At 41.5% G+C, this 19,482-nt stretch overlaps 1 protein-coding gene across 4 annotated transcripts in view; it reads left to right on the top strand.

Annotated features, from left to right (window-relative positions):
* The window catches only part of MFHAS1 (multifunctional ROCO family signaling regulator 1), an 89,046-nt gene that overhangs the window by 11,677 nt on the left and 57,887 nt on the right, over positions 1-19,482 (top strand). Inside the window, exon 2 of one of the 4 annotated variants that reach the window (XM_036894428.2) lies at positions 6,890-8,562. The exons of the other annotated variants lie outside the window; for them this stretch is intronic. Coding sequence (XP_036750323.1) covers positions 6,890-7,074 — 185 coding nt within the window. The 3' untranslated portion in view covers positions 7,075-8,562. Of the gene's footprint in view, positions 1-6,889; positions 8,563-19,482 lie in introns of those variants that run through there. 4 annotated transcript variants of the gene reach the window in all.

Below are 19,482 nucleotides of genomic sequence, written 5' to 3'. Positions count from 1 at the left end.
TTCCCGAGAGTTGGAGCCCTCTGGGATTTCAGCCCACCACCCCTACCCCAGCTCCCTGCTCACCTCAGGGTTAAGTTCCCGCTGTTATTCAAAACACACAAACTCACCTCCTTCCCCCTGGTTCCTAGATGCCCCTTCCAGGTCACTAAGTGTTGGGCTTATGGGTCTGGTCATGCATGGGGCCTGTCCACGTGAAAATCAGTGGATGTCACTGTCAGGTGTGTGACAAAGATGGGGGTCTCAGAGACGGGCTCCTGGATGGGCCACACAGTAGCTGAGTGCTCGGGAGCGATTGCCAGTTACCCGCATCAAGTGGGGAAGGCCATTTCTAATGAAAATGGCATGTGGAAAGGCAGGTGGTCCAGATCGTTCAGCATGCTATGCCTGGGGCTGGGCATGTGCACACAAAACCATTTAGCAATTGTAATAAGGCTTCTTTATTTAAGTTACTTTATGGACCGATAAAAGTTTGCAGTGACCACTTCTGACCCATAAACAAGAGTTTGGGAGCATCATTCTGTCCCATCCCTTGTTGATCATGAAGGGCTGTCTCTTGAGCCCACGGGAGAGATTTACAGCTAGGAGAACAGCAGGGTAGTTTCAAATGATTTGCTCAGACTTATAATCAAGTTATTGTTGGGCTGACAGAGCACCTGTCCTGTAGATCCGCATCTAAGCGTGCCACTCGTCTCTGTCTCCAAGGCTGAGAACAGGGAGAGGAGGGGAGGGGGGTGGTTCTTTCAGCAGCCAGATGGCCGCAAGCCTCTGTAATCCCTAGGAATGTAGCCGAGAACATTGATTTCCTTCCTCTAAATCTTACCATACCAGATCCTGCAGTAAAGGCAGATCTAGCTGTGACTTAATTAACACTTTACTGTGGACTAAATTTCTCTATTGTTACTTTGAGCTTTTTTGTGACACCACAGACTGATGGAAAATATGCTTTTAAAATTAATTCTGCCCTAATGGAACACCGTATTTTATGCATTGCATGTGGACCCCACTTAGGGTGCCATGACAGTGTTTTCCTGCGTCATCTGTCCTATCACTTGAGTTTGTCTTCTCTGTCTCTTCGTGTATCAAAGTATATATGTAATTACATTTTAATTGAAATCCTAGGAAGTGCAAGATATTTTTCATTTTTATTTTCTGTTTTGTTTATATTTTACTTTTTATTTTGACTTGACACACTTGGAATTTTGTGTGGGCTTTTCAGATGAAAGCATTATAACACAGTGGTTAGTCACAGGGACTCTTGAGACCGAGTGCTGGGTTCAAATCCCCGTTCTACCACTTGGTAGCTCTGTGGCTTCAGGCATCACCACAGGTTCAGTCTCGCAGGGTAGCCCTGAGAAGTGCTTGACTCAAGGCAGGAGCTTAGTAGATGTTAGCTGCTGTTTATAGTTATTCTAGAAAGCACAAGTCTAAACATATATTTAGAAATGTGATAAGCTTATGGGTAAAACCCTTTTTTCATAGAAGGAGTGCAATACAGTATGACTTACTCATAAAACACCTTACACTCTTTTAAAAATGCTTTCTTCCCTTTATTAAAACATGCACATATTTGGAGGGCAAACAAAGAAAATATCATTCATGGCTGATATCTAGTATAATTCCTCTATGCCTTGTATTCTAATTCTTCTCAGTTATTTCTCCCTTAAGCTTAGGTTTATTTTAATGTTTTAATATCTTTAAATATTTGATATTTAAATGTGTGGTATAATGATACCATATGAATAATTTAAATATTTTTAACCTAATCTATCATGAATATGGTTTCATATTATTAGTGTCTATACAGTAATTATAAAATACTTGCATAATAGTACATCCAGGGTATTTTTACCTTTGTTTATTTCATCATGGGACACTTACGTTGTTTTAAGTTTTTGTTCTGAGTAATTTGGTGATGACTCTATTTCTTTGCAAAAGCTCTTTCTTCTTTGGACAGTTATCTCCTAACTGCAACCACTGAGTCAAAGATAAAGAATGTCTAAGATTCAACAATACATGTCTACCTGCTTCCCATGAGGGGGACATAATTCATACACCTACCTGTAAGCATTGGTTGTCTTCTTAAAAATGCACTAACATTTGATGGAAAACAGTATCTTCCTGATGGTTCAAGATTTTAATTAGTGAATGTAAATGTTTTTCCCTATGAATGTTGCTTAATTCTGTTGCTTCTTATATGAATTGTCTGATAATGTCTTTTGGCATCATCTTAATGGTATGGTTTTAATCACAGTGATTTCTTATTTCTTAAAATCACAGTTCAGTGTATATTATCGTTTATATATTAAAGATGGTAACCTTTTGTCTATAATACCTAAGGCTTTTTGTTTTCTAGCTTGTCTGTCTTTTTGATGTTTAAAAAAACTTTTGATGTTTTGAAGTTTTAAATTTGGTTTGACACAATGTATTGATAGCTTCCTTTGTGATCAAATGAAGTGCCATTGTTATTTTTCTAAACACAGAGATGTAACAGAAGGTATCACACAGCCAACCAGAATCTCTCCACCCCTATAACATCTACTGACAATAAAAAAGTAGTGTCTGTGGGTGGATGGGATTTTCCAAATTAAAGCCCCTCTCTTATAAACACCTCCTGATATGTCTCTCTCCTCTGTAAAATCTTTCTTGCGCTTTTTTCCAAGGAAAAGAAAGCATATATTTGCATATATTTTAACCTAAAAGAGATCATGCTATACTCATTGCTCTGCACTTTACATTTAATCACTTAAAAATCTATTTTGGAGATACTTCCACATGTTACATGGAAACCTACAGCTCATCTGTATCAATCATATTCTACCAGCGGACCTACTGTTGGGTTAGGCCCGTATCCACAGACCTTTGATTCTTCCCAGAGCATTTTATAGATTTTAAACTAAGTAAGTTTTCCACCTTCCAGACTTTGGAGAAATCACTCCATTTTGTTTCTTCTGGGTTTGGTAATCCCTTTTTGTGCTCAGAACCTGCTTGAAATGCAGTTAGAGAAAGACAAATCTCTGAGTCAAATGGTGGGACTTAAAGAGGGGCTTGGGAATTACAAAAGCTTAATTTTGTGATTTAAAATGAGGGTAATCTTTCTAATTGGCTTTGTGTTGCCTGTTGGAATACCATTGTTTGAGCATAATTATGCATTTCCCAACTTAATTCATCCACTGGAAAGTGATGCAATGTTTAGACACAGCAATAATTACAAATCTTGCATGTCGACAAACACGTCTACCACTGATCAGAATGAGACAGTGTCAGCAAGAATAGTGCCACGTCCACATGAGAAATTAATGAAGGGTAATTGATAATGAACTGTATTTCACTGACTCAAATCATTGCTTCTTTCTATCCCAACTGTCACCTACAGAAAAAATCCGCCTGTGCCAGTGGGGCAGGTTTCATTCCTGTCCTATAACTACCCTCCTTTGTGTTTTCTAGACTCAGCTTAGTTTTGTATATAAAGGAAATGTGCCCGAGACGTTTTATCCTTTACCAGTAGGGATTCAAAATTTAAGAGATTGTTGGGTCGTTTGCCCTTCTGTGTGTTTAATGAATAAAGAAGGGGTGTAAAGCAGCACACTGACATCTGTTCGACCTGTAAAAACAGTGAACAGTTGAATCCTGTTAGGGTTGCTTATGTGTTTAAAAGATACTTAATTGTAGATACTTGATTGTATATTTTCTTTAAAGCTCACAAAAAATCACCAGTCAGGTTCTTGGAGAAAAGGGATTTTCCACAATGCTCATTGAAGTATTTGATCTTTAAAACCCTCTCTCTTATAGTAAATGTCCAAATCAATGGCAGACAGTATGGAAGAAAAGAGGATGCTCTACTTTCTGAACCTGTTATTAAAAACATGTGTTCGCTGAGAGGTTTTTGACTCGGCTTAGCTGCACATCAGTATGGGTCTGAGACCTGAGATTCAGGGGGATTTTACTCATGAATTGCATGGGGAAGAACTAGAAAAAGGTGTGAATTTTCCAGAACACCGTGATGCCACAAACAGCTCCCTGGTCTGCTGAGAGCTGGCTGTTCTGTGCCCAGGGTACAGTGACAAAAAGGGGATGCAGCACCCTATGATGCTTCTGTCCCCTTAGTGGACGCTGCTCACCCCCAGATGGCTTGTGCGAGGCACAGCCCTGGTTGTTCCCCTCTAGACCGAGGCAGGTGTTCCTTTGAATTTCTTTCTTTGATTAAGCCTTTGCAACTCTAAGCCTCTTTCCATTACCCAAGAAAAATACTGTGTGTATGCCGTCTGGTTACTATGTAATATAACGTGCGTTCTCCCTGGTTACAACATTGTTTCCATTTTTTGTTCTTGATACAGGGAAGAGGAAAATGCACTTGTTTGGTCGTTTTGGGAATTTGCCTTTGAGGCTGCTGGGTTGGGCTTAACTGCAGCCAGACAGACTTTATCAGGTCTGGATTAGCCTCTCAGCCACTTCTTGAAAACTACTGATGCTTTCAGACCTTATCTGTGGGACACAGTTTGGCATTAGAAGCTTGCTCAGGTAGCAGGGTGGTTGCATCTTGATTAAGGGCAGTTAAAATTCTCTCGCTGAGGCGGAAAACCAGGTGACTGTCTCAGGGTCTGATACACTGCTGCGTTCTGGCCCCGGGAGTTCCACACAAGGTTGGAATACTCATGCCATCCCTTTCTCCAGTCCATAAATCTTGTGATATACTGTGCCATTTGTGACTTGAGACACATTTATCCGTGGGGGGGATTTCCATTGAAATCGGAGCCCAGTGTAAACCAGGAGGAAGAACCCAGAATTAAGATGGTGTGCATTGTTCTCTGTTAGGAAAAAATCCTGTCCTTTGGTTGTAGACAAATACTTGCTTTTGAAGAATCTGGAGGTATGTCAGCGGCTTTGTTCACATCCACTCAGACACAGGCCCTCTCTCCCTCTAAGGGCGCAGGCGCGTACACATCACACAGGTTTTTTACAATGTTCGAAATCGGTGTGTGCTACATACATGATGAATGACTTTCTGCGTCATCTTCCCTCTCCTCTGACTTAACTCATTTGTATGATAGGACAGAATTTCTTCCCAAAGACTTGACAGAGTGTCCCGTGTAGGGTGACATGGGACAGATGTCCCTGCCCTTACAGCTAGAGATGAATACTGCCATGTGGCTTTCTGAACCAGCACCAGAGAAAGAGGCCTACGTCTTTTATCTTTCAAAGCCAGTAAAGAAGCCTGGACCTCTGGGAAGCTGCCCTGAGACTTTGTTTCTTCATCTATAAATGAGAAAAAATAATTCTAATAGTTCCTAAACATTTGCTTCTGCCATTACAGCCTCCTTAGAGGTTGTGAGGATTCAATGAATTGATGGATGCCTAGTGGCCAGAGTAGTTTTTGCCATTGAGTAGGTACTCAGTAAGTGCCCGCTCATGATCTCTGGTTACAGGTGAGGGGCACTGAGGTACAGGAGGGTTGAGCAGCTCGGCCAGGTGCACACAGTACGTGTCCTTCAGAAACTACAGTCTCTGCCACCACCTCTCCTGCCTCTCAGGACCACGATACCTTCCCACCTGTCCACATGGGGTGGGTGGCTGAATGAAAAGAAGCAGAATAATGTGTGTGAAAGTTGTGTGTGTTTAACTCTGTCATGCTGGACTATGAACATGAACTGGGAATCTGTTGTGACGAGGCATCAGGCAGGTGATGGAGATCAGAGACCCTGATCCGAGAAGCTGCAGTCTGGGGAAGCAGGGCCAGGAGTGACCACACTTCCAGTGTTGGGTCGGTCATAAATGCTGAGATAGAAAGATCTCCAGGGGCCAGTGGAGACCTGAGGGAGAGCTTTTCAGAGCCAGGTGGGTGGGGTTGGATGGGTGAGAGCAGGTCTCGAGAGGAGGTAATGCTTGGGGGGACCTTCTACAAACCACCAGGACCACTACAGTTTGATGGCTTAAGTGTGGGGGAAAGAGGGCCGTGCAAATCACTGGGAGCCGGGGATTTTACTTATCAGTGCACACTCCTGGTAAATATTTTTTAGCCCATCTACCTATCTGACCAGCTAAAATTTTTTCACCAGAACAGAACTTTTGGCTGTTCAATATAAAGCTAAAATATTTTTGATTTGAAGAAGTTTTTTTCCAGAAAAAGAACATTTTTTTTCTAAAAGGTAAGAGGGTAATACTGAAGGGTCAAATTGGGGAAGTATCAAGTTTATATTGTGGAAGCCACTCAGGGCAGCAGTGTGAATGGAGTGTGAATGGAGTTGGGGGCTGCTCTGAGGTAATTCAGACTATAGTGATACAGACTCCCGGGCACATACTTGGGAATGAAGGAACAGACTAGGATGTTTGTTAATGAGGTGGAGTCCTAGGCTGCTCTGCTTGGCTGTGAGATCTTGGGCATGCCGGGTAACCTCTCTGGGCTTCAGTTTCATCTATGGGAGGGAAAGCATCTCTTTAATATGGATGTATGGGATGGGATGAATTTTAACCTGGGCATTTATTTAAAACTGGGAAATTGGGCATTTATTTAAAAACAGAAAGCAGAGAGACTTAATAAAATTAATTTCAAGAGAACTGATATATGTTGCCTGCTGACTTAATTGGTTTATTAGGGTTGTTTAGTCACCCTCCTATGATGGATACCAAGTGAATTCTTGAAGATTTATAGTCTTAGGTTGGTAAGTAATGTCATCTGCAGAAGAATAAAGTTCCCCATTTGTTCTTAAATTTGGAAGGGTCATGCAGAAGTAAGAGACTTTATAAATACCTAGTAACGTTTCCCCACTTTAAAATATTGAAAGCATAAATGATGTTGATGGCGGCCTGCTTTGCATCATGAATTATGTATGCCGCATGCCCTGGAGTTCTTTATGGCTGTGCATAACGAATCTCCTTTTGTTCTTATTTTCAGCGGTGCTGCTTATAAAAGAAGAGGTCAAAGTAAATGCATTGAAGAGATCTGTTTGGGGCAGGATGATCAGTTTTTGGGCACCCTGTTCTCTTAGTTGCTTTTGTTTGTGCTTTGTTTATTCATTATCAAATTGGTCTGCAGTTGGGATTTGGGGGCAGTGGGAAGAGAAACCCCTGTGGCGTTAGCAGCTGTGGGTTGGCTAATGAGAGAGCACAGAGCAGGCACACCTCTCCTCTGCCTCTAAAGCATCTGTCTTGCCCCCTTCTTCCTCCTTGCTGCCCTGCCTCCCTTAAATTCTTCAAGGCAACAGGCTCCCATGAAGGTCTTTCTGCCCTGTGAAAAAAGCGGGTTGGGCCTTAACTACTTTTTAACCCAATAATAATAAAATAAATTGGAGTCAATTAATAACAACATGCCCATGAGCTTGTTCGTCTCCCACCAATTATTCGAGTCTCTAGATGCAATTAGAGAGGATTGAAAACATGAAACGCAGCAGAGAATTGGTGCTTTTTCGCCCCTTTCCCCACTTCACCTAGCAAGCACTCCTTTAAGATCTCAGTAAGGTATCAAAAGTACTGTCTAAATTTTACACATGAAGCAGTGACGAGTGAGTGGAAACCAGTTGTAACATCACTTGTTTTAGTCATTGGTGACGTCTTTCTACAGTGAAAGCAGCTACCTTGTGAGGGCAGAGCTGCGCAAACAGAGGTGTCGTGCCTGGCACACCCAGAGTTAATCAGAAAGGGCTCACCTAGTATTTCAGTGTGGTTTGGTGAGCTGCCCCGTCTTCCCCAAGATGATCCTTTCTGGGGAAGATCCAAGGCAAACGTCAGAATAGGTGGGAGTGGCTCCAGATTAAGGCAAACCCAACGCCTGCAAGCTCATCTCCCGGGCGCTGGCTCCACTGTATTAGTCAGTTCCAATTATAGGCGGCTGAAAAATGCTGGGGCTGCCTTTCTCAGCGGTTAATTATGGTTTTAGCTCATACAAATACAAAAAAAAAAATCTTTGCAAGAAAAATCATTTAATTCAGTTGTCTAGATTATTACCTAGAAGACACAGCCCAGTGCTCATGACATGGAGAGCTATGGGGTAACATCCAGAGTGAACACAGAGCAAGACATTTGTTAGGATATTTAGTCACTTAATCCTACATTCGTTCAGCGGGAATTTACTGTGGCTTTCCAGCGTGGGACAGACGTCGTGGGCGATGAGCAGGAACCACTCTCAGAGCCTATTTTCAAGGACCTCGGTCCAGACAGGGAGTGAGGGGTGTGCACAACTGTACTGTGTCGAACAATGAATCTAGACAAGGTGCAGAGAATTTAGCAGACAGGGAGTCTCCTTCCAACTGAGGGGGGTGTGGAGAAACAAGATTCCACTTCTTAGTGGTGGGAAAGGCATGTTTGAATAAAGGAAGTTACAAATAGCTTTTTTCTTCTTGAGAGAGTATCAAATCCTTGGGCTTTTAACCTGGTAACTACAAAACTGCTGTACTAAATGATTTTTTAATTACCACTGGTTTTTCATCTTGTATTGCTTTTAAAATCTTGGGGTTGAGTTAACAAAAAAGTAGAAACATTGATTATTAAATTTTTTCTTTATACATATACATATAAGGTACCTATGTACCTCCTCTTATTTTTTCACTGTTTTTGAATGTATATTTTTCTAAGGAACAATTCGAGGCATACTTTAAATGGTGTGAGATTATAGTTTTAATTTGTGCTATATAACAAAGTTTATGATGGGGAAGAATTTAGTGGGTCTACCTACACTGTTATCCATTGTGATTTTAGTAAAACCATAGGGTTTGTTTAATTGCTTTCTCTGCTAGCACAGACTTGAAGAGCTCAATCCATCTGCGGTATTATCTTGTTTCCTTCCATCTGAAGTCCTGTTTTGTTTCTTCTCTGTTATACTAATGCATCTTAGCAGTATAGGAAATCCTGTGACTATATTATGTGTAGCTGAACTGTATGCTTAAAGTAGATCATACCAAATAACCTCTCTCACTCTCTCTTTTGCCCAGTGCCACCTTCTAAATTCATATATAGTTGTTTGCAAATAATGGGATTATACTTTTAAAATTGTCTTGTATTAGATATATATCTTCCCAATCTCTAAAGAAGGCTAATTATGTAAGTAAACTGTACTCTCTTGATTCATGAATTCATATGATGATATTATTTTAGGATTTCTCAAGGTATTTGCTTTTTAGGGTAGTTCACAAGACTAGAGAGGTCCAAGTAGTTATTAGGAACATTTCCCATCGCACTCACGCAGTTCTAACTTCTGCAGAAAATAAATGAAGCCATCACTGTTAGTGAGAATATGTAGGAGGCTGGAGGAAGAGAATAGAATCTGTGGCCATTTGGTATCACTGGTTCTTTTCACCAGCTCTGAGAGTGATCTTTACCAGGGTGAACCAGTGATCGCCCTTCTAAGTCTCTATTTAAATGCCTGAGTTGAATCTAAAAAACAGTGATCAGTTAACAAGAACACTCAGGGCTGGTCAAAGGTCTGTTGTGTGGCTGGGATTCAAATGGGCCAAGAGTAGTTCTCTCCATGGTTTCCTGGCTGTCTGTTTCTGTCTTCTTCCTGCTTAGAGGGAGAGTAATAAAACCACTTCAGTGAATGGTAAAGCTTTCCCCAAACTGTGCAGCGGAGTCCTGGGGGACCCAGGCTTTGAGCGTCTTTGTGACCTGCCTCTGAGGTTTGCATGGCTGGGGGCTCTCTGCTTGCACCCTCAGGACAGCGGGCAGAGCAGGGTGAGCGGGCAAGGGTGTGGGGGGCGGCTGCTCTGTGCTTGGAACAATCCCTGTCCTAACTCTTCCGGCTTCCTCTGTAAAATCATAGGACACCAACCTTTTTATAAAAACCAGACTTCTGATCTTTTTGGACTATAAAAACTAAATTCTTCAATTCTTCTAAGATACTGATTGTCAAATTTGGGGACAAAAAGTAGTTGGACCAAGGGGGTGAATGGCTTAATATTGGTAACTTGATTTTTGTGAATTTATTGAGAATTTCAGAGAAGCTGTAGGCAGCTCACTTTGAGTAGCCTAAGATTAGATGGTTGAGTAATATAAAATTGCACTCAACAGCCACTTTCTAAAATGAAGAGAAGTTGTTCAGGGAGTAATTAATACCGTGTTATGTGATGCTTCTGAGGGGGCTCCTTCCTGCAGGGCTTTGCTGCAGCCCTGGGTGAATTCCATCTTAGTTAGAGTTGCTTGGCGTGTCCTCCCTCTCCAATTCCTGCACAGTTTATCTCCCTCCCTACCCACTTTTAGTCATTGTATCCAGTAGTTTTCAAATGTTGCTGTTTTGAGTTCTGTTTCTTAAACTAAGTGAAGCTGGGTTTTTAAGAGGAAACAGTTTCCAAGCTTCTCATTTGGAGGGTGAAACCTTTTTTTTAAAAAAACCTAGATGGACTCTAATTGATTTGATCTGTTTGAAAACTAGATATCCTATTTTAGTAGCTAATTTGTGAGATAAACGTAAAGCCAGAAGAACTCTCAAGTCATCTTTTGAATGAGAAAATTTCAGTGCTCTTACTATAAAACTTTATGGTAGCTCGTCTCCTGTTTTTCTTTCTTTTCCTTCTCTCTTTCTGTCTTTTTAGAAAACAGAACCTAGAACCTTTAGGTGAGTTTAAAGGTAAAATGACTGCCAAGTGACTCCAAGTCCTAGGGCTTTTATCCTGGAATGTACCTGGGAAAATTCATTTTATATGATGGAGAAAATAAATTGCAAAACCAACTGGTAGATAAGTGATACAAATTACAGATGGGAACAGCTAATTTCATGCATATTGGGTTTCTATAACATGATGTAAATATATGTTTATTTTAGGAAAAAGCAATTTGGAAGGTGATTTCACTAAACCAGTTATTTGTGCTCTTTTGCATTTTGACCTGTCTGAAACCACACCGGGATCAACATGAGAGGTATGAATTTGGTCAAAGGAACATTAAATGTATTTGCATTTAGTATTGTTTCTATAATGAACGAGTGGGGGATGGGGAGAAGGGGAGGAGCAGGAGGCGGGGCCGTTTGGTTGTGGGAGTCTGTTGCGTCGTAGGGTCGGTGTGGACAGCGCCCTGGTGCCTGCAGGGAAGGGCCGCATAGCCATTAGCACGCCTGGTTGGGGGTGCAGCTGGAATAGTCTGTGTTCATTCATTTATTCATCTGTGTTTACTCCTGGCTAGGGGTAAAATCCAAACTCAGAGTGAACCCGGTCACAGTGTAGATTTAGGACCAGTCTGAACCAGACCAAAAGTGTCAGAATCAGATGCTGAAAACAGAGGTTAGGAACTTTTTGCAATGTGGTCTGAGGACATCTAAGGAGCAGAGACCATAGTCCAGGGTGTCATGGAGGTGAAAAGAACATTAGTAACAATGTAGGGAGTTAACAATTCTTGGTGAGGTCGACTGGGTAGGAATTCTTTATGCCCTAAGTAGGAAGTAGGTGAAGGGCTTTGATGCCCCACTGTTATGTATGGGAGGAGCCACTGTTAATTTTAAAAACGGGGCTGGAGTATGGAGAGAGCAGCAGCATCAGTCAATTAGAGGTCTTATGATAAACGCTTTGGGGATGAATGTCCCAGGGGGGAATCAGTCACCAGTAATAAATTTCTTAAAAATAAGTATTCTAAATGGAAAGATTTACATTGTCTGATTTCAAGATTTCCTTTGAAGCTATAGTAAGCAAGACAGTATGGTATTGGTATAAGGATAGTTAGATCAGTGAAACAGAATATACCTATATGTAGTTAATTGATTTTTTAAAATTAAAGTATCATTGATATACAATCTTATGAAGGTTTCACATGAACAACATTATGGTTTCAATGTTCACCCATATTATCGAGTCCTCACTCCCTCTGTTGCAGTCATTGTCTATCAGCATAGTAAGAAGCTATAGTCACTACTTCTCCGTGCTGTACTGCCCTCCCTGTGACCTACCTATGCAGTGATTGCGAATTATAGTGCCCCTTAATCCCCTTCTCCCTCTCTCCCCACCCACCCTGCCCACCCCCTTCCCTTTGGTAACGGCTAGTCCCTTCTCAGAGTCTGTGAATCTGCTGCTATTTTGTTCCTTCAGTTTTGCTTTGTTTTTATACTCCACAGATGAGTGAAATCATTTGGTTACTTGTCTTTCTCCACCGGGCTTTTTTCACTGAGCATAATACCCTCTAGCTCCATCCATGTAGTTGCAAACAGTAGGATTTGTTTTCTTCTTATGGCTGAATAATATTCCATTGTGTATATGTACCACACCTTCTTTATCCATTCATCTACTGATGGACACTTAGTTTGCTTCCATATCTTGGCTATTGTAAATAGTGCTGCCATAAACATAGGGGTACTTATGTCTTTTTGAATCAGGAGTCTTGTTTTCTTCGGGTAAATTACTAGGAATGAAATTACTGGGTCAAATAATATTTCTATTTTTTGTTTTTTGAGGAACCTCCATATTGCTTTCCACAATGGTTGGGAATTTACATTCCCACCAACAGTGTAGGAGGGTTCCCCTTTCTCCACATCATTGCCAGCATTTATTGTTTCTTATCTTTTGATTGGTGGCCATCTTTGGTGTGAGGTGATATCTCATTGTGGTTTTAATTTGCATTTCCCTGATGATTAATGATGTGAAGCATCTTTTCATGTGCCTGTTGGCCATCTGAATTTCTTTGTTGGAGAAGTGTCTGTTCAGATTCTTCACCCATATTTTATAGGGTTATTTGCTTTTTGGGTGTTGAGGTGTGTGAGCTCTTTATATATTTTAGATGTTAACCCCTTATCGGATAAATTGTTTATGAATTTATTCTCCCATTTCATAGACTGCCTTTTTGTTCTGCTGATGGTGCCTTTGCTATACAGAAGCTTTTCAGTTTGATGTAGGCCCACTTGTTCATTTTTTATTTTGTTTCCCTTGCCAGAGGAGATGTGTTCAGGAAAAAGTTGCTCATGTTTATATTTAAGAGATTTTTGCGTATGTTTTCTTCTATGAGTTTTATGGTTTCATGAGTTACACTCAGATCTTTGATCTGTTACAATATAGTTAATTTATTTTTGACAAAGGTACAAATGTAATTCAGTGAGGAAAGGATAATGTATTCAAAAAATGGTGCTGAAGCAATTAGATACTTGTATTTATTAAAATGAACCTTATCCCATACCTCAAACTGTACATACAAATTAACTTGTAAGGAATCACAGACCTGAATGTAAGAGCTAAAATAAAAATCTTACAAAGAAAGCATAGAAGAAATTTTTTGTAATCTTTGGATAGGCAAAGGGTTGTTTTTTTAGCATAGAAACTATGTAAGAAAAAATTTGCTATTTAGGACTTAATCAAAAAGAAAAACTTTGATCTTCAAAAGACTATTAAGAAAATGAAGAGGTAACCCATAGTTCCAAAGAAAATATTTGCAAAACATTTATTGGATAAAAAATAAAACTCTTACAACTCAATAATAATAATAAATTGAATTTAAAACTGGATAAGAGATCTGAATAGACACTTTCCAAAATAAGATATATGAATAGCAAATAAATGTATTGAAAGCTAAGAACATTATTAGAGAAACACAAATTAAAACCACTGGGAGATACTGCCACAGAGCCCCTAGAATGACTGAGATTAAAGAGACTCACCCTACCAAGCGTTGATATAACAGCTGGGGCTCCCCTACATTGCTGTGGGGAATGTAAAATGCTGCAGTCGTTTTGGGAAACAGTTTGGTATTTTCTTAAAAAGTTAAACATAACATTTACCATGTAACTCAGCCAGTCCATTCCTTGGTGTTTGCTCAAAGGAAATGAAAATTGTGTTTAAAAAAAGACTCATACAGAAATGTTGATAACGGCTTTTTTCATAATGCCCATATACTAGGAACGACTTTTCTGGTGAGTGGATAAATAAGTTGTGGTGTATTACTTAGCAATAACAAGAAATGAACTACTGATGACACAGTCTACATGGATTCAGAATCCCTGAGACAAAATCATTGTCAAGCCACATCTGAAGAGTTTGCTGTGGCTTAGTGGATGGCCTCACACTGACTTGCCTTGGCTGCTGGTTGAATGTGCTCAGCTGTCAGTCACAGGGAGAGGATCAGTGCTTCGGGAGGCCTGCTTCTGAGTGTCTGACATCCTTCCTTTGCAGAGCAGGAGGTGTTGGAAAAGTGCACTGCATCCTAAGCCTCAACCTCCTTGTTGGCTGAGATGACCGGCCAGACTTAGCATCAAATGAGGAACCCTGGGAAACTTCTAAAGACATAACCTAGAGATTTCAGCACAACATTGTGTCTAAGCTGGTCAACCGGATGCCCTGTTTTCTCAGGTTTCTAAGCAGAGACCCATCCAAGCAAAAATGGAAGAGCACAGAATATGTGGTTTTCCTTTCCTGTGGCATATTTTCCCCCTCCTAATTAATTAAGTACAGGGGACTGAGAGGGCAGGTGGTTATTCTTTTTATGTGGAATGGAGCTATCCTAGCAATCAGAGATGAGATTGTTGACACAGAGCACACAGGCTGTTGTGTTTGGACATGTGCCACAGAAGAGCACGTACCCAAGAAATGATGTTATGTAAGTGGGATGGGTTTCCATGTTTTGTTCTGGGCTCTTTTATGAAATTTCAGGCCTGTGTGTGTATGTCCCTCTGATGATAGCCTTTCTTTTAATCAAGGATTTGCAGCTCTGGGAAGGAGCAGGCATGCCCAAATTAAGTACATCAGTAATTTTCCAGGCAGCATTGTGGGGCAGTAGAAGAGGGTACAGACTTTGGAGCCAGCCACCTGTGGCTTCAAAGCCTAGATCCTCCACCGAAGGTGTTACAGTCGTGGGCAAATTATTTAATTTCAAGATTCTGCTTTCCTCTGAAAAACAGGATTAATATCAGATACCACTTAGAACTGTTGAAAAATAGACACTAAGTGCTAATATTCTTTTAAATATTCTTTCTAAAATTATCATATTGTAAAGTTGGTTCCTTTGAATGTACAGTTCTATGAATTTTAACTTGTATAGATTGATATGATCACCATGGCAATCAAGGGACAGAAGACTTGTATTACCTCCCAGAAAACTCTCCCTTCTGCCCCTTTATAATCACACCCTCCCTCCAGCACAAAGACTTGTTCTTGAAAAGGGTCTTGGAGTACAAAGGTTGTTCAATTTATATTTCATATCACCCCTAATTAGGGAAATATTTAGTTTATGATAAAAAATGCGTATGTATCAGGAATCATTTGTCTTTGTTATGGTGAGGGGTGCAATATGTAATTTTAAAGTTTCTCTCCTTCTTTCTCCCCTTCCTAAGGAAATACTTAACATACTCCTGTACGCTGGAAAAGCTAAACTCCAGAAAGGTTAATTGCAAAACCACTTCCTCTGCTTTGAGAGTCTTCCTGATGAAATGATATGCATTGCCATGAAATTTAACAAAACTGTTTTGTACCACATTTAACATCCGCTCCAGCCAAGGTTATAAAAATCTGCACTTTGTCTGTAAAATCACTCTCTTTGGCAACCAGAGTTCTTTAGGAAATATTATCTGCTCTACTTGTTTGCATTCTAATTTAAGAGACAAAGTGAAGCCAAGCTCTCCTATCTGTTATGGCTTGAATTGTGCCACCCCCTCCCCAAAAATATGTTGTAATCTTAACCCCCAAGTACCTCAGCATGTGCCCTTATTTGGAAACAAGGCCATTATAGAGGTAAATAAGTTAAAAGAGATCATTAGGGTGGGCTGTCCAATATGACTAGTTGTCTTCATGAAAAAGGGGAATGTGGGCTCAGACATGCACCCAGGGAGAAGGTCACATGAAGGTCAGGGCGACAGAGGCCATATGGAATATCAGAGATTCCAGCAATCCTCCTGAAGCAAGGGGAGAGGCCCAGGACCCGCCGCCTACACCTTGACCTCAGACAACAAGCTGTTGGCTAAGCTCCCCAGTTTGTGATGTTTTGTATGGCAGCCCTAGGAAACGAATACACTGTCTTTAATAAAAACGATTTGTTTAAATGATGGTTTGTTCATTAGAAGAAGGGACAATTGGTGTTTGCTAAGTTTGTAGTCTCGCCGTTGATGACTGATCAGTGGATGGCGTAGATGTTTCCTGGTGCTGAAATCACTATGTGTAAAACTCATCAGTTTCTGTCCTTTTCTCTTTCTCTTAATGGTTGTTGTCACCATCATCCCTCTTCCGTCTCTCAACCTCCTATCGCTCCCTTTCGCTTCCCAGTTCTTTGCTTTCTCATGGGCCTGATCTGCTTCCCCCTCCAGGCTTGCTGCCACCTCCCCTTTTACTGTCCTCAGATGGCTTGTCACTCATGGCTGCACAGAGAAGATGTGAATCCAATGCTCCTGGGCCTTGGTGGGGTCCTCTCCCTTGACAGGAGAAAACTATTGATTGACAGGTGCTTAGGGGAAACAACTCCTTAAACTGTTAACCTTTTTGTTCAAGAAAACTCCCATCAGATACCAGCTTGAATTCTAGATGAGACTTTGCTTTTGGGTTTGAAAAATAATAATATCTGAAGACCAAAATTCGCAGGGCATATTTGCTTAGCTATGTATTAGGGAAGTATTTAGTTTATGATAAAAAATGCGTATGTATCAGGAACTACTTGTTAAGATCACAAAGAATTTGATCCCTCTGGGACCTCCGGAGTTTGCTAACCTTACCACCTCCACATTGCTGTTGAGCCCCGCTGCCGTCCCACCTCCTCCCCTGCTTAGGTTCCATGGGTCGTTCTGAGCGTTCACCTCGATTCCCTCTGCCCAGTTTCCTTGCTGCACAATCACTTGGGCATTCAGCTATTTGAACGTAGCTGGAGAAAAATGACTGCCCTGAAGGGTTTCGCCTTCAGTGGGTGGCATCCCCTCTCCTGAGTATCCTTGGGAGCCGTGAGACACGCCCCCCACATGCCCCGGCCCCGTGTCCTCCTACCTCCCTGCGCTGACTGTGTCTTCCCATCTCCTTGCCTTTGCTGTTCACAAGCTTTCACGTTCCCTGGTCAGCTAATGTGTCTGTTTCTTATTTTACTGAGAATAAAGAAGGAAGAGGAAGGGAACTTCCTCACCCCCCATGTGACACTGGCCAGCGCCCGTGTACCCACGCGTGTGCCGCCTTTGCCCTGCCTGTTACCAGCGCCTCCCGCTCCTGCTCTCAGGCATCTCTGCTCACGTCTCCTCCCGAGCCCTCGATCTCTGGCGAGTGCCGCTCCCTCTCGGGGTGTCATGGTGACCTGCCCTCTCCCCCTGCCTTCCTTGACCATTCCTGTCGGCACAGCATCAGGCGGTAGTGTCTGCCTTCTTAAACAATGAACCAAAGCATGTTTTTTACCCTGGGGCCCACTCTGGCTGTCGCTTCTACCCTGTTCGTAGTCAAATTCCTGAAAGTCATAGCTTTTCCTCTACGTACACTGCCTTGCTTTCTGTTGTTTCACTGGTCCCACCAGGGATCGGTCCATCCCCGGACTTCTGTCCTCTCTCTAGGAGGGATTGGCAGACGTTTCCGTAAAGGGCCAGATAAGAAATCTTGTAGGCTTTGTCCGTCGTACCGTCTGTCACAGCCATTCAACGCCAGTGTGGTAGCCCAAGAGCAGCCATTGCCACTATATTATGAACGAATGTGTCTGCGATTTCCAGTAAAACTATTTATGGACTCTAATATTTAAATTTTATACAGTTTTAATGTGTTGAGAATTATTATTTTTAATTTCTTTTTAGCCATTTCAAAAATGTGAAAGCCGTTCTCAGTTCACAGGTCGTGCAAGACGAGGCAGTGGCCTGTGGCTAGTTTGCTGGTACCTGCTCTGCGTCCCGCGTCCTTGGTCTTCATCACACATGCGTGGATGAATGAGAGGCTAACCCCTCTGTTCCAGCTACCCCCAGAATTTCAGACTAACACATCGCGCTGCCTATTTTATATCTCCATGTGAGCATCTAACAGGCAGCTCGTGTCTAAAATACACCTCTTGATTTTCTTTCCCCTCTCAAAGCCTCTTCTCTCCCTACTGAGTGAACTCAACCTCAGTAAAGAATACCAGGGCTATGCAGCCATCCCCGATTCAGAACTGGGCAGTGTAGTGGAGAGGGAGGGTAGGGTACTCCAGGTCAGACGTGGGTTTAAATCCTAACATTCTGCTCCATACTAGTTATGTGACCTTGGGAAAGTTACCTTGACTTTTCTCTCTTTAAATATGAAAAATACCTACTTTAAAGGGTTATGGGGATGATGAATAATGTAGCTGACATATAATGGGCTCAGTTTCTCATTAATAGAAACAATAGTAAAAGGTCACCTATATGTTGATATCAGATGAAGAATTTTTTTAATAATCTCTTTACATAATAAAGAATAAAGATGACTTACCAAACCAGAGAATACAGAAGGACATTCATATGGGTAACAAAATGGCAGGCTCTGATTTCTGCAGGAAGGGTAAATCTCAGAGCTGGACATCTCAAGAATCTCTTGCCACTCCAGCACTGGCTGAGGGTATATGATTTGAATTTTGTTCCCCCTCAAGTTTGTATGTTGAAGTCCTAAGTTCTGGTACCTCGGAATGTGGCCTTATATGGAGACAGTGTTTATAGAGGGCATCAGGTTAAAATGAATTCATTAGATGGGCCCTAATCCGGTATGGTTGGTGTCCCCAGACAAAGAGGACGTTGGGAGCAGACAAGCCTACAGGGAGAACACAGCCATCTCCCAGCCAAGGAGAGCCCTGGAGGAAACAACTTTACCAACACCTTGGTTTTGGGCTTGTAGCTTCCGGAACTGTGACAGTACGTTTCTGTTGCTTCAGCCAGTCAGTGTGTGTCACTTTGTTAGGGCAACCCTAGAATAATAATGTAGAAGGGATCAGAAGGACTTGTGTAGCATAGCTTGACTTATGGATCTCTACCACCACCACCCCCATTGTTCCTGAGTGTCTCTGAGCTGGCTCACTGTCCCCTATTGCTCCCGAAGAAAAAGGGACATTTTTGTGATTTCAGAGCTGCGGATACACTATGGGCCAAGCTCTGAGAACCCTGGATTCACCCATCTCTAAATTCCCAGCCAAGGCAGATCTCATGAGTCTGTGAATTAGAGCAATGTTTCCCAAAGTGTGTCGTGTAGATTACCAGTCCCAGGAGCTCCTCTGATAAAGGGGTTCTGTTCACATTAGTTTCAGAAAAACTGTATTATATAGAGCTGTTTTTGAAAGTCACCAAGTATCTTCGCATATGAGAAATTCTGAGAAGTTCCAGTCAAGAAACACGGTGAGCCTGGGTTAACCAGGCATTTCTCAAATGTACGTGACCACAGAACCTGTATGTGATTAGCACTTGTTAACATCCCCTAGAGCTGGTGTTCTATAGAATAAACTTTGAGAAATACTCATAGAGAAATCTTGCTTACATGCATTATATAGCTTTTTTTGACTCAGAATACTTAATCGTGGACATCTTCACTTTTCTTATACCTATTTAGGTTTGATCCATGAATATAAACTTATAAAAAATATTTTTATTGAACTGCAGTTGACATGCAATAAGCTGGGCATATCTCATGTGTGCAGTTTGGT

This window comes from Manis pentadactyla, chromosome 7 (genome assembly GCF_030020395.1).
Source record: "Manis pentadactyla isolate mManPen7 chromosome 7, mManPen7.hap1, whole genome shotgun sequence".
In the NCBI taxonomy this organism is placed as follows: domain Eukaryota; kingdom Metazoa; phylum Chordata; class Mammalia; order Pholidota; family Manidae; genus Manis; species Manis pentadactyla.
This window is presented reverse-complemented; position numbering and strand designations above follow the sequence as displayed.